We start from the raw sequence: 16,627 nt of genomic DNA on the forward strand, positions 1-16,627 counted from the left end.
AACTCCTGGACAGCAAGATGACTTTGATTAACTCCATTCTCTTTTCCCTTACCTGAAAGTTGTTAAGCAGGAAAAGGAAAAGCACCCAAGGCAAGACTAAGGTAACACAACACAGTACATCATGTTTTAAAGACACTGGCTGCCTTTTGAAATACAAGCATAAATAGATGAAGTTTAAAGCTAACTAACCACTTAAATGGATCCATAAGCTTAGTTATGAACTGCTTCTGTATTTGAAAGGGATCTTAACAATCATTTAGCCAAACCTTCTTACTTTAAAAACAGGAATACTGACACTCAAAAATGGATAAGAAAAGGATTACTAATAAATTTTTTCACTTATACAACTTCCATTTCACATCTTTTTACATCTTTCAATATCAGTGTTTCTTTTTGTCATTTGCATAGTTCCATGACTAGATTTGTGTAGGAATCTAGAGACTTTGACGTAGACTGTAAGTGAAGATGGATCAGAGGTGGAGATTGAAAACCTGTTCAAACATTAAAAGGAATGTATTCCCAGGAGTCATCTCCTTTAAGGAATGATGACTTGTATCTCCTTTGTCTCTAGATTTGAATTAATGTGATTTTTTTTCATTTCATTCTTTTTTTTTAATTAATTAATTTATTTAGTTTTGGCTGCGTTGGGTCTTCGTTGCTGCATGCAGGCTTTCTCTAGTTGCGGCGAGCGGGGGCTACTCTTCGTTGTGGTGCGTGAGCTTCTCATTGTGGTGGCTTCTCTTGTTGCAGAGCATGTGCTCTAGGCACATGGGCTTCAGTAGTTGTGGCACGCAGGCTCAGTAGCTGTGGCTCTTGGGCTCTAGAGTGCAGGCTCAGTAGTTGTGGCACATGGGCTTAGTTGCTCTGTGGCATGTGGGATCTTCCCAGACCAGGGCTCGAACACGTGTCCCCTGCATTGGCAGGTGTGTTCTACTTTGAAGGTGATTCACATTGTCTGCTCACCATATGTTCAGTTCAGATACTTTTAAAGAATACAATTTAAAGTTTAAATGAAGTTTAAAAATTAAGGTTTAAAATTTACTAATCTGGAATGATGACATTTGAAATTATAAAAAAAAAAAAACTAAGTAATTGCATTTGAAATTCTTTATTTTTTTAAATTTAAGTAGATTCATTTTATACCATGGCATTAATTTTAATTTCTGTTTCTAAACAAATGAAAAAGCTGTAGTTTACACATATGCCCACATCCTTTGTAATACCAATTAGTATTCTCCCTGATTGGTATTACAAAGGATGTAATATTCTACCTTAGAATGATATGTTTTGTACCATTTTACCGGGTGGTTTGTTTTGATAATGGCAGTAAAAGAGTAAAAGTTATACTCTATCAGTGATCTGTCAACCTAAAACCTCTAGAGAAAATTTTAATACAATAAGGATAACCAGTTCAATTCTTCAAAATGTGTAATTATGTTATGTATTTCATATAGCCATCTACTCATTTACTGAGTTTTTAAATGAAAAAGTAAATACATAGAAAGATGGGTAGATACATAGGTAATGAGGGCAAATGCAATTCATGAGTTAATGTTTATTATTTAATTATTTTTTAAATATGATTTTTTAAATATAGTCTAGAAGCTAATACAGGGCCTGATGCATTATTGGCTGATGTCCAAAAAAATGAATGAATGAATAAATATAACCAAAGAAGAAAAGGCAATATAACCAACATAAAATCAAGTATAGTCTTAATTTTTTTCTATTTTGGCTATAATTTAAACACTTTCCTCTGTAGTCACTTGAGACAACAAAAGTATCTTTCAAATAATTTAAAAATTACCTTAATTAACTATATTTAGAGCAAAAAGAGAACAAAATGTAATTTTAAACCCTGATTACATGCTCTTTTGCTCTAAGGGAATATAATTATCTCATTTTTAGGCTCCCCTCAAAATGGTAAGAGAAGGAAAACTCTTCTTTTGCAATTCAGTGTCTAAATATTAGTAACTTGCATGATAAGCTAAAAAATCTTCCAACCGTAACTTGGCAAATTCACTTTAAAAAGGAAATATAATTTCTAAATGACAGAATTTAAACTTTTGCTTGACTTGTTTTGTCTTTAGCTCTTCCTACAAAAATAGGTTTGGGTTGTTTCATATGATATACACACAGCCTCCCTCAAACAATATTAAGCAGACCAAGTGTGTATCAGCTGGGAACATAAGAACGTATCAGCTCTGTTTTCCTTTGGATTGGTTGGTCTGCTCCTTTCAGAAGAATATGTTAACACTATCGGATCGTTCTTCAAAGAAAATTTCTTTCTTTGATATTTTATTTTGCTTTTTTTTTTTTTTTTTTTTTGCTATCCAGAACTACAATTTCAGTACCTGTCAGGAAGCCATCATAATGATAATTTTCAAGTCATTTCGGTCAACAAACATTTTTGGAGTACATCAGGTGCTTTTTGTGGTAGACACTTGGGGGTTACAGATGTTAAAACTCCTAATCCTCAAGGAGTATGCAATATTTTTACAATAAAGCCACCGGATGCATGTAAAATTAGCTGTAAAACTTTTAATATGCTTTTTTTCCCACTAAACCTTCATAAACACAATGTAAGAGTATAATGAGAATGATATTGTTAATAATTTATGATCATGCTTTGAGGTAATTAAATAGCACCTAAAGTCCTATGGGTTATTTACATCTTCACCTGGTGGATTTTTCAATTCTCAATTTTTGAGGCAGGAAGGAAGGTAAGGAGAAGAACATCTTATATGTATATTTTCTCAAGGATTTAGTAAAACCAGAACTTCAGACTGCTTCAGGGAGACTCAACTGGCTTTTTCATTGAGGTGAAAAACCAAAAGAGAACATTTGGCAGTAAGAAAAAGTGAATAGAATAGAATAATACGAAAATTTGGAAAATATGTGTAAAGATGGAGATATTTTAATTAATGTGATTATAATTTGTACTCATCACTGAGTACACAGGTGGAGGAACTGTAGAATTTTGGAAGAAATTTGTACATTAGAGATCATTTATATCAATTCTTTCATTGAAACTCAATTTTATAAAGGATCAAAATGGCATTTCAAGCTAATTTGCAGCAGAGCCTGGACTAAAATCAAGATCTCCTTGTAGGATCGAGTCTCTCAACTTGTTTGAGGGACAGCATTGTAGCCCTAAGGTACCAACAGTGAGATAAACAAGAACAGCCACCATATGCATTAAATGTTTAAGAACATACAGTAGTCCAGTCAGGAGGCAGAGAGGATGGCAGATGTTCTGCTAAATCTTCCTCCTTATAAAGGATTTGACTTGAAGTTGGCAGTCCAGGGCATGTTTGAGTCCAGTTCAACAGTTTGATTGATTTACCCTAATGTGCATTTTAAGGGTGCACATATGCCATTGAGGTATGTGTCTTGGGAACCTGATTTGACAGAAAAGGAACAGCAGCAAAGAAGGAGAGAGCTTTCAAAATATTTTATCCCGAGCCCTGTCCTAGCTCTGTTTCTATATTACAAAAATTTTCGTAATGAAAGAATTATGCGTGCTTTTCTGCTTCTTATCTTGAATGAATGCAACTGGGCTTAGTGATAATGAGCTTACCCTCCAAAATCACATGGCTAGGTTCAGATCACAGCTCAACCACATCAATTTTAATGACCTTGGGCAAATTTATTAGCCTCCTTAGCGTGGAGTTTTCTGTAAAACGGAAACAGTGAGAGCTTTGTAGGGTGTTGTGAAGCTCAATGAGGTCATGCACACACAGCATTTATCACCATGCCTGGCGCTAGTAGGTGCTCCCCGAAAGCTAGCTGTTATCATTCTCCTCATTGCTGTGGGTAATTTTTCAATGCTTTACAAATAAGAACTCTCCATGATCCTGGACCCTTGAAAATCAGATCAGATGCCTGTGCTACACTGGAAAGAGATTAAATGTATATATAAATATATATACTGTGTGTGTGTGTGTGTGTGTGTGTGTGTGTGTTTAAACTGGAAGGGAGGCCCTTAAGTCATCAGTACAGTATTGTATAAGTTTAACAGTAAAAGTGTACAGTCGGCACTCAGTATCCATGGGTTCCACATCCGCAGATTTAACCAACTGAGCGTTGACCTGCAGATGCAGAACCGCTGATACTGAGGGCCAAGTGTACTACATCACTTTATACAAGGGGCTTGAGCATCCTCGGATTCTGCTATCCACCCCTGGAGCCAATCCCCCGCGAATACCGAGGGCAGCCTGTTATTTGCTAAGGGACAGAGACTGAGCTGGGCACATCATAAACACTACATCTTCACCAAAACCCTGTGAGGGTCCTTAGATCTTTACTTTAAATTTTAATGTGGTTTAATTTTAGTTAATTAAATTCAATTAATAAATCGATAGCATTCCTTTATTTAATTTGATGGTTTACATAAAGAAGAATCAGTGAAAAGTGTCCCTCCCATACTCATAGACCACCTGTCACGTTCAGTTCACCCCCAACAAATAACACGGTTACTAGTTTCTTGTGCATTCCTCCAGAGTTTAATGTACATATAAGCAAAGATGTATATAAATTCTTCCCCACATACTTTTTTTACAAAACTGTTAGCACACTATATACATTATATTCTCCTTGTTTTTTTACTAGCTTAGCAATATGTTTTAGATATCTAACTATTTGGGTAGTAGTAGTAGTAATAATAATAGAAGTATTATTTCATATTAATAAGTTACAAACACTGTTTTAATATTTACATATATTAATCCATTTAATGATCAAACAACCCAATGAAAAAAGTACTGATATTATGCCTAACTTACAGGTATCAGAAGTTATCAGTGTTGTGAGTTTCAAATATTTTTCCTAGTTTTGAATTTGCCATTTGCTATCTTATGATTTCTTACTTATTTTTTTAATTGTTCACAGGCAGATTTATCAATTTTTTGTCACTTTTTGCCTTGGATTGTAGCTTGAAACCCCCTACATTTTCTGAGTTTATATAGGAATTCTTTCCTACTTTCTTCTGGTACTTGTTTGGTTTTGTTTTTGCTTTCTCTGGAATTTATATCAGTGGAGGTGGAAACATGGATCCAAATATTTTTCCAGATGGTTGTTGTCCAAACACAGCTTATTGACTGTCCAGTTTTCCCTCACAGATTTGAGACAACACTTTCACCACATACTGAACTCCCATATGAACTGGGTCTGTTTCTGGACTTTCTGTACTGTTGCTTTCATCTGTTTGTCCATTTTGCTTGTAATTTTTTACTACGGATCAACGTCTGACTCACTAGAGCTTTAGACAGAAACTTCAGCCTTTTCAAAGCTGCTAAAAAGAAAAAGTAAAATGCTAGCATTGTTAAGTGACAATAAAGATTAAACTGTTATCAGGAAAGAATTGTTAATTGGGTTTAACTGCTCTGCAGAAGAGCTGTGCTTTTAAGAATTTCATTACTTTCCATAATTAAACATGAAATTTTAAATAATGAATAGAAACACCACTGGGCTTTCAGGAAAGTGCTCCTGCTTTACACCATTGCTGAGAGTTTAAAATTTCTATGTGCATGGAGGATAAATATTTGGTCACTAAATATACATACAAAACTGCAAAACTCACTGCAGGAGTGAAATTATACGCTGTGAAGATGAACCAAATTGCCAGAGGTTTACAAATTCATCTGTAGCGAAATTATGGCTAAAGACCCACAGAGAATTATTTTAAAGTATCCATTTTCACTTCTTCAACTGTTTCTTTAACTTCTCACTTGGTAAATTTCTTTTGCTTGCCATTTGGAAGAAAGGCTGGAATTCTGATGCCACTCCTTCATAAAGAGCTAAGTTTGAGACGTAAGGACAAGAAAAGGAGGGCAGTTGTCTAGCGATTACATGGTAGGGGCTTTATCTCAAGTGAAATTGCCTCCGTGGCACCATCTTTTAGGATTATTTCTCCCCTTGAAAGGAACTTTGAGACCCATACATAATGGGTGTGCCTCATTGGAGTTTAGTTTCCTCTGAATACAGACATTCACAGGGAACTCCAGTTATTTCTTATTTATTCGAACACAGTAGAGACGAGACTGGCAGTACTGTTATTTCAAGGGATTCTGGAAGGGAATGGTGAGGTGGGATAAAGAAAGAGAGCATGCCCTCTTAAATCCCTAGAGGAATGGAATTTGAAAAAGAGCCATTTAAGGAAAAGACTAGGATTTTTAATATTCTTATTACATCAAAATATATTAACAACCTACCACCTGCTGGCTGTTTTGGGTGGAGGAGACTCCCAAGGCTATCCTCAGGCTCAACGATTCCCTAGAAAGACTCGCAAGGTTCAGAAGAAAACTATTATGCACACAGTTCTGGTTTACTAGAGTGAAAGGTGCATGTTACAATCAGCAAAGAGAAAAGGCACAAGGATGCAGACAAGGAGGGACCAGGCACGAGCCTCCAGATCCCCCTCCCGTGCAGTCACACGGGGACAGCAATGATATATGACAGTAGGCGTGAGGTGTTGTTAACGAGGGAAGCCCCGCACCAGCCTCGGTGTCTGAGGTTTTGGTTGAGGGTCGGTTAGATGGGCACGCAGTGTCCTCAGGATCCAGGAACAACCTCAGCCACTCAGACCCTCGCCACCACCAGAGCAAAACAGGCATTCATGGTGAACCACCTTGTCAGGATAAACTTATCTGGTCAGACCGATACAGCATGGCTCAAGGCCTCAGGCACAAGAAACACGCTTATCAGACTGAATATAACAAAGGCTCCAAGGTTGCATTCCAGAAAGCCTCCAAGGGACCGTCCCCAAAACAGACTTTTCTCCGGGATGTGCAGAGTTTGAGCAGCCCAGGCCTGCTGAATTAATGCTTTCCTGTCCACTGTCACACACATTACTTCGTTTGATTAAAAGAAAAATAAAAACAATCCTGTGACAAAGTCTTGTCACCCCCATTTTGTACGTGAGGAGTAAACAGGTGAAATAACTTTCCGTGGCCTTGCTCTTGGCCCTGTACTTCTTCCCGCTAGCATTTACCACGGTGAGTGAGTCATTTTCTGAACAATGCTTATCTTCCCCACCATGTAAACAGCCTCAGAGGCAATGAGCCATGTGTACTGTTCCCTCCTTCTCATCCCCAGGCTCCAGACAGTGCCTGGCTTATGGTACTAAACAAGTATGTGATAAATGAATATGACAGGCCATAGCATGATTGTTGAAATTTGTACCCTTAGTCTTTTGACTGTACTATTATAGTCTATGCTGTTATAATGTCCCTTATATCACAATGTCAGAAAAGAAAAAAAAAAAATCCTGGAAATAAGTGTGTCAGTCCTACTTACTTCTTAGAATTTTTATGAAGCCCCAGATTATTCCTTAAAGCTGAGAGGGACATTAGAGATTCTACTTTTCAATATTTTATTTTAGATAAGAAGAAGTATTAATTTTATGCACATACCTTGTTAAATGTAAAGAGAGATATCATTTGTAATTGTCCATACATTTCAATAAAATTCTAGTTTGGAGTCAGGACAAACATACGTTGTCCATATTTTCACTTATTCTTCAAGTCAATGCAGTTGAGGAATGTGCATGTTAGAGGTGAGGGGTTAGGATATTCAAATGTAACCAGCACCTCTATCTTAGCTCTTTCCAGATTAAAGAAAGGATTCTTCTAGAGGTTTTTTTGTCCTTTTTGTCATATTTCTTCCTTTCTAACCTTCAGTTTGTTATGTCAAAGTCTTAAGCTGCACAAATATGGCTTCTAATTTGTCCTCCTATGGGTCCCAAGCATCATCTCCCACTCCCACTTCTCAAACTACCATGTGCGTACAAATCGTATTGTCAAATGCAGGTTCTGCTTCAGCACTCTGGACAGCTCCCAGCGAGGCAGGTGCTGCGGGTCTGGGGACCACATTGAGGAGCGAGGCAAAAGCTATCAAAATGATTTCATCCCTCCTCTTATCGTCCTCTCTAGTACTGGCTTGCTACCACAAAACTGTTTAGACGTGTAAGAAAAAGATCTTGATATCTGTTCCTTACCACTCCCAAGAGAACATGTTTTAGACAATAACTGGGAAAAACCTAAACTGTTTCTTCCAACACTGCTGACAAGTCATAAATCTGAGCCAATTATACTGAAGAAGTTTGATTTCAGCTTGGCTTTAGGTACCTATGTTTAAAAAAGAGCCCCTTCTACCTAAAAGGTCTTTGCTTTTTATGCTGGCATGTTATAATTCCTGGTTTCTTGATCGATGGATGAAGTTTACAGTAGTTTTTATTTCAGAGGCTGGAAAGAAAACCCTTCTGTAAGCTTTCAGACTCCCTCACTGGGCAGAGTTAAGTCCCAGGAAGTGCTAAGTGTTAGACCTTTGCAACTCAGTGACTGAGTATGGAACCACAATTTGTGTCTTTGTTATCTCATTTCCGAAGGCTAATAAGCAGTGTTTTTCCGATAACAATGAACAAAACTCAACCTCAAACAAGATGGGCTCACCACTCATCAATGGTTTGTCTGCTCCCGCTGTGGGAGTTCTTTACGCCTCTGAATCAACAAAGAAAGCTCATTTGTTTCACTCTGTGAAAACTCTTCGTTTTTCCCTCAGACTTTCCATTTCACGCTTTGTGAATTTTATTAAGATCTCTTTCACAGAAGCTAAGTGCTGGCTCTATGGAGCCCTGAGGGATGGCAGTCACAGCCTCTATAATTTCTGAAGCCTCTTGAGACACTTCTTTTCTACTAAAACTCCTTGGAGAATCATAAGGTAGAATCTAAAATCTTTTTGGTGCTGGAAGACAGAGGTTGGCCTCCTGAGCATTTTGTGCAAATCTTCTGGTGTTATAGCCTGAAAACAACAACACAGCAGTCCAGTTAAGGTCCAGTTTCTGACTGGGAACATCATATTGATATTCAGTGGGTCTTTCTGAAGGCCTCCAATTATTTTTAAAAGCTGGTTTAAAATATTAATTTAAAATATTTTTTATTTTAGAATGTCTTTATTAATAAAGCTTATCCATAATCCTGTTGCCTGAGAAATTGTCAGTGGCTTTAGTCCAATAAAAAACTATGTTTTAAAAGGTAATTATAGTTAAATAATTGAAAAGGAATTTGTATTCTGATTTTCTTTTCCTCTTGAATTTACATTATAGGAAATTTAGGGAGTGCCCTGGTGGCCTAGTGGTTAGAATTCCAGGCTTTCACTGCCGTGGTCCGGGTTCAATCTCTGGTCAGGGAACTGAGATCCTGCAAGCCCTGTGGCATGGCCAAAAAAATATTTTAATGTTATTATATGCTCTCAGAAATGACATAGTAATAGTTGTATAATAGTCCATCAGGTAAAAATATTATATTTAAGCCAACCATTTCTCTATGGTGGATATTGAGATTAGTGCCATACTTTCTCTATGATGAAAATAATGATAACTAACATTTTTGGGCACTTAATATCTGCTAAGTAACACTATAAATATTGTATCAAGTCTCTTCACTGTCGTAAGGATCTGATGAGATGGGTATTGTTATTTTTCCTGTTAGAGGTGTGCGAAGGAGGTACAGGCAAGTTAGTCAGCTTGCTTAAGGTCACGCTGCTGGTAAGTGGCAGGGCCAAGTTCAGACAAATATTCTCACATCCAAACGGAGTCTCCTCTCTGCCATGTTATTTCTTAGGCTATACTGAGATTTACGTAAGGATTCCTCAGTTTAAGTAAAAGCTTCAAACTATGTATGCAAATCCTTAAACTAAAAAAATCTTGTCCTTGGTTCCTACTACATGAGTACAAAATTGCAGATTTTTTCTTAAGTTCTTAACATTTCAAGAGCTATCAAGTCATAGGAGACAGTGCTATGATATCAGAATGAAGGTTCTTAAAGAAAACAACTATTTGCTTTTATTCTTTAAATATTGGTAAGACACGCGCTGTAATAACTGACATCACTTTTGTGTGTTCCTTTACACTGTTGTGAACACTTCATCTTTAAAAATCCAAATGTGCATGGATTTTCACCCTTAGTTTCATTCTCATGCACCATTTAAAGATGCGTTGGTTGGTTGGTTCGTTGGTTGGTTTGGTCAAGGATGAATCTGCTTCACTCACTCCTGTGAAAATCAAGGTGGAGGGGATGACAGGGCGAGGGCATCTTTTACATGGAGAACTGTTACGCACTTGAACACATGAAGACCCATCTCTTTCCCTATCTCTATTCTCACAGAATGTGTGACACAGGAGAAGGACTATTCACTTTTCAAACAAGGGAAGGAGAAATGATCTATCAGAAGGTCCATTCTGCGACACTGGCCATAGCTGAGCAACATGAAAGATTAATGCTAGAAATGGAGCAGAAAGCCCGGGTAAGGCTCCTTCCTTGGTAACCTAACAGCTTGGAAATGAATGTCACTGACGTCTGATGCACATCGCGTATATGTGGGTCCTTTCATGACAGCGCCCCAGCGTCCAACCCCATCCCGGCCCCGAGAGCTTGTCCCAGTTACTGAACCTCATCTTTCTAATATCCTCTCCAGCATATGACAAAAGAAGCTATTTGTGGCCGCTACAGGGAGCCATGCACTTCGTGTATGTACCTATGACCTGTTACTGCAGTTACCCAGAGAGGAGTGGAGTGCACAGAGAGTGAAACAAGAAGCAGTGCTCTCTGCATCTCTCCACATGTAGTTGGACCATCAGAGATGCAAATGGGGACCCAAAATAATGAGGAAAATAGGTTTCTACCAGAAAGGATTACACTTTTCTTTTTGTCTTTGTATGTATCCTAGATTCTCTGAAACTTTCATCTCTTTCTGTCCGTGTTTCAGAGCCGATACTAAAATGTTTGCAAAAGGAGCTTATACTGTTTACCAGCTATCTGTTATCCTGTCCTGGAACTATGCTATAGTTTCAGGGTCAAGCTAAGAAATAGTTTAATAAAGAATCTGAAATAGCAAATTTTACAAGTAGCTACAAAAAATTATAAGCTTTACTACTAACTTCTTTGAAAAGCAAACAATGGAATTATTATCGGCTATAATTTTAAGAGGTCAATATTCTCTTTCTTCAGAATTTATAGGGATGCATTAGATTCCATCTATGAGAGGACAAGTGGAGCTTTGGGGAATAGGTGGGTGACTACCCAGAAAAACTTTCATAATTCTATTCCATTTTAAGACTATGGGGCTTTATATCTAGTATTATTTTAGTTCTGACTTTTAAAATTCTCAAATACATAATATTTTGAAGTATAAAATTATCTTTTAAATGTAAGAAGACAAAATAGTCTAGCAAATGATTTTACATTATTTTTAATACATTTCAAATTTTGTCAATACTACATACACATTTTTCTCTATCTAGGGTATGGTTTAAAGAGCCTTCCTAATACTTAAGGGCAGCAAGTGCAAATCAGGCTTACATTTGGCCTTCAATGGGGGTGAAAGAGTAACTTGAACATTAATAGGATTATTAACATGAGACTATGGGATTAATCGATGAAGCATCAATAGGAGGTTGGTATGATTTAGCCTTCCAGAAAGATTTGGGTTAAATTTAAATTATTGTAACAATTATCTAATTAACATGACATTTTTCTAGTGGCTTAAATCCGGAGAAAAAAATGTAACTACCAAGCTTCAAATTATTTCAGAATCTTGAACATTCATTATCAACCCATATTTACAATCTGCTGATGTTAATTTTCAGCCAAAATGAACAACTGTGATGTCACTTGCTATTAGTCAACAGCTGTAGTTCTTTACTTCTAGTTGTTCTGAATGGGCAAAATGCTCATAAGTGAGTCATTTAAATTGTATTTCATAAAGGAAATTCCAAGAGCTCTTTCATGCAACTGTAATTGTCTGCCGTAAGGAGAGCACTCAGTGTACTGGGTTCCCATCCCCGTTTTACCACTCACTGTCTGTATAATCTGGAGCAAGTTATTTAACTTCTAAATGTCTCATTTTCCTGTATCTGTAAAATGGGGATACAATAGTTCTACTTATTTGGCTGTAATGAGGTATCTGTGCATTAACATATATAAAGTGCTAAGAACAGACCTGGCATGTCTATGTAAGTACATGTCTATGAAAGTACTATGAAAGGTTCATTATTATGATGGTGATGTTGAAAAATTATAAGACTTGCAATGTTTGTGAAGACACTACATTTTTATTCCCAACTATAGCTACGTAATGTCTTCCAATCCTTTACAAGTATGTCTAACAATCTTGTGCCAAAACATTTGCAAAACAAAATTTAATTTACATTTGCTTTGATGCGGTTGTATGTTTATCTTATCCTGTGCCACTGAGAAGCAAGTCCAGGGGAGTGGAGTGAAGCAATTGCTGTGAAGGAGTTAGAGATGGTAGGTCCACCTACTAAGATCTCAGGCAGTGGAAAGCCAGGATTTGGGTACACCGTGGATCTGGGTGCTCGGAGATGGAAGGGGAAGGGGGAAGGTGTTTAAATAGCAGGCTCAGTATGGCTTAACAAAGAAACCAAATGTTTCTGAAAATCACAAAATCAGAGACTCCATCAACTTGGTGCATACATGTAAATGGAGTCTTTGGTTTAATTTCAACAGTGATTGCAAAGCTATGCTTTTCTCTGAAGGATAATATTGATACTAATTAAATTACTCCATAGGTAGTCCATTCTTTAGAATAAGTTGAACTAATGATGCTTTTCCAAGGGCATGCTACCACAACTTGAGAACTGCCCCAATTCCCCAAATTCTAGGGCTGTAAGCAAAGATTTCCAGGTCTCCCAGATACCCTTTCTTTTTCTTTTAAGAGACCTCCTCTACATGCACAAATCTCTTTTTAAAAAAGAAATTCCAACGAGTATGGAATAGAATTTAAATACCCTCTATCTAACTCTTAATTGATTTATACAAAATAAAACAAAGGTTTGTGCCATAAACTAGGCAATAGTGTAACTTGCGAGTTGGAAAAGTACCGGAAAACCTACCTAAGATATAAAAATGTTGCATTTTGTTTATTATGTATTCACTACAAAATAAGAAGATAACACTGCTCATTGGCTTTCCAGTTTTAAAACCAAGACGTGGAAGATAAATATTGATCAGATAGAAAATGTTTATACATTTTTAATGTTATTAAAAAGATTTTACAAGATTACCAAGAAGCTATACAAGCAATGAATTCCCCAAACATCGTTGTTCAGGCAACTGAAGTATTTACTTTCATCCTTTAAAAAAGAGATGATTTCAGAGTGTTACTGGCTTTATAGATAAACTTGAATGAGAAATAATGTCTCAACAACTGTTTAACTATAAGAGAAAGAGTTCAATATATCTTTTAACATCATATGCATGTAAAACTTTGTTTTGCCCCATTTATCACCATCCTTCCTAGGGAACACATGAATAAACATATTTTGATATATCTCTATAATCTGAGTTAGGCCATGTTTCTATTCTTGCTTGAAGAATCTGATACCTCGAAAAGCATTGTGCATAAAACAGTTCATTTGCACTGTGGAGAACTGCATAAAAAGAATCACTAAATCAGTAAGGCAGGCTTCCCTGGTGGCGCAGTGGTTGAGAATCTGCCTGCTGGTGCAGGGGACACGGGTTCGAGCCCTGGTCTGGGAGGATCCCACGTGCCGCGGAGCAACTGGGCCCGTGAGCCACAACTACTGAGCCTGCGCGTCTGGAGCCTGTGCTCCGCAACAAGAGAGGCCGCGATAGTGAGAGGCCCGCGCACCGCGATGAAGAGTGGCCCCCGCTCGCCGCAACTAGAGAAAGCCCTCGCACAGAAACGAAGACCCAACACAGCCAAAAATATTTTTTAAATTAATTAAAAAAAAATTGGTAAGGGTGTTAGAGGTGTGTACTTACATTTCCTTCACTAAGAAAGATAATGAAAGAATGAATGAATATTAACTGACTCCATTAAGAAGTTTTAAAGGAGATGTTGGCCATTTATTAACTCCATTCACAGGTTTGTAAATAATACGTTGATTACTCCGTGCTCAAAACGCTGCGGGGTGGTAGGGAAAACAAGAAAAGGACAACAATGTTCCTTCTCTCAAGTGGCCCAGAATTTTGTGGGATCAAAATTTTGTAATTTTGAGTAAGCTTATCTTTTTCCTTTTACTCCTTGAAATCTCAAGTTTTCCATGCTTTATTAATGTAACTAATTATATCAGATGGCTAAGAAATGCCATTACAAAATTCTGATTCAACTATACTAAAAACACCAGTTGGTCGTGTTTATGTTGTCATGACAGTAGAGCCTGATTGATTTCATGGATAATCAACTTATTGGAAGGTCCTCAGTCAAAGCTCCAGGGAGAATGATTTCTTCAGTACAAGAAGACACTCTTCCTTTTTCCATTCAAATGTAAAGCTTCAGCTTCTCACTCTTAAGTCCAGATAAGAAAGGGAAAATGATCATGATAGTAAAACAGAGAGTGATCTTAAGTACTCCTATATTTTCTTTACTTACTAACTCAAAACTAGCCTTATTTTAAAAGAGAATTTTGTAAGGGGGTACATGGGAGAATTAAGCCACGATAATAAATTTTAAACTGGAACTCTGTCTGAGATTACTAAGATTCAAATATTTGAGGAAATTATTGAAGCTAGGTAGTTAAACAAATGGCACCTCTAGACTTTGTTTCCATTTCATAGAGCTCATGTTCTTAGAACCCTCCAAGTTCTTCGAATTCTATTGCCAAAAGCATGTATAGGTGCTCTGCCTTGCATGTGCAACATTATCGAGGAAAGTTTTCATTGTCTTGGTGAACAGCCATTCATCAGAAGCACACTGCAAATGTGCCAGCATGGTTTAGCCCCCTGAGGGTGAGTGTAGGCTGACTTCATCTTCAACAAGACCTGAAATAATTTAATTTTGGATTTCCGTGGATCTCTACACACATACACACACAACACAAACACACACACAAAAACAAACACAAATAATACAAACGAAACTTCTTTTTTAATTTGCTTTTTATGTTTTTAAGCTTTACAAGTATTATGAAATGTCCACAGGGAAGGAGCAGCTGAGACGACATAAATGTAATTTTTAAAACACAGATTTTTCTTGCTATCTTATCAAAAATAAGTAAAGGAAGTGTGGGGGGGTCGTTAGTAACTTTGTAACATTGTAACTGATTTAAGAGGGAACAGTCTCCCATAACAAGAATTAGTGGTTGGAGAAAAACAAATAGCAGAGTCTCACATAGAACTTCTTCCCTAGAAAACAAATTGTTTTCTTTCTCTAAGATTTGTCATTTTACTTGCCTTTGTTACTAGAAATATAAGACACAAAAGTAAACTTGCACATTTAACAAACTAAAAAATTTTTACTGTTCCCAAAACAATAAACCTTTTGAGCAGTAATCATTTAAAAACAAATGATCTTATTTCCTTTTATAATGTAAGATGAAAAGAAATTTCTGGTGAGGAAGCAGCATTGTTTGACTCTGCCTACTGCCCTGTAGGCATGGAGGTGGGTCTAATGCTGCCCTGTCTCTGGGGAGGGCAGAGTAGAGAGGAGGAGAGGGGGAGAGAGAACAAAGCTGGCTTTATGTACAACTAGCTTAGACTGCGACTCGAAATTAGTGTATTTGCCCTTCTAGATTTATACTTGATCATAAATCTTACCCGAGTATTGGCTGCTACCAGCCTATGAAATAATTTTTTGTCTAAACAGTTGCATGAACGAGGAAATGCTATTCCATTGCATCAATTCCAAGATGCACATCTTTTTCACAGTTGAACATCTCTCTAGTCAGATGGGAGTTACAGTTTAATTAGCAGCAGTGTTCTTTTGTAGTGCTACATAAAATCACGTTGGCTTTCTAATGATGGCATCTTAGAGTGTATAAAATACCGTAATACTTGTTGTAAGCATTCTGAAGACACTGAACTGTTATTCCCAACTGTAGCTAAATTATATCTTTCAATTCCTTTCAAAAATAGCTAACAAGGCCATGAGCACTATGTGCTCATTTATAAATTTTGAAGGAATAAGAAAGCTTCCAGAATGGGATGTATCCTAGGTAGTTTGGCTTCCTTTTGAGTGACAACATTCTTCATACCCACATTTTACAGGAATCTCTATCAGCTATGGGGAAAAAAAAAAAAAAAAAGAACTAGTTTTCCCATACTGAAAAGGTGAAGAATTTGGAAACATAATAATCTCGTGAGCCACACACAGGAAAATGTTAACACTTTTTGCAGTCTCTCTTCTAGGTATGTTAATAGAAGTTTACAAAATTCTAGGAGAAGTTTAAATGTGTGATTTGTGCAAATGCAAGTGCAAGTGGTATGTTATACCCAATATATAGGAATATCTGTTAATGAATTCATTCTTCAAAGTTCTATTCTCGATTCTATTGCTCAATATTATCAATTATTAACTAAAAGACAAGAGCCTTTATTATTACTGACAATGACCAGTTCCCTGCTGGGAAATGCCATTAGCATTTTTGTGAAATTTTCTTTTACTGACTGACAGACACTGATTAAACTAACACAAGTTCACTCAATTAGAACAAATTATTATAGTTGATAACTAAAGTGGGCCTGTGTTCCTAATGTTTCAGAACACTAAAGGAAATGTCATCTCTAGACAAACACACAAAAACAAAGAAAATATACATTTCTGTCTGCAATAAATACACAAATGAGATGGAAATGATGAGAAGGCAATG

At 36.9% G+C, this 16,627-nt stretch overlaps 1 protein-coding gene across 2 annotated transcripts in view; it reads left to right on the forward strand.

Annotated features, from left to right (window-relative positions):
* The window catches only part of DOK6 (docking protein 6), a 419,540-nt gene that overhangs the window by 326,932 nt on the left and 75,981 nt on the right, over positions 1–16,627 (forward strand). For both annotated transcript variants that reach the window (XM_068563092.1, XM_068563091.1), the window contains exon 6: positions 10,164–10,302. In XM_068563092.1, coding sequence (XP_068419193.1) covers positions 10,164–10,302 — 139 coding nt within the window. The remainder of the gene's footprint in view (positions 1–10,163; positions 10,303–16,627) is intronic.

This window comes from Eschrichtius robustus, chromosome 14, assembly GCF_028021215.1.
Source record: "Eschrichtius robustus isolate mEscRob2 chromosome 14, mEscRob2.pri, whole genome shotgun sequence".
In the NCBI taxonomy this organism is placed as follows: domain Eukaryota; kingdom Metazoa; phylum Chordata; class Mammalia; order Artiodactyla; family Eschrichtiidae; genus Eschrichtius; species Eschrichtius robustus.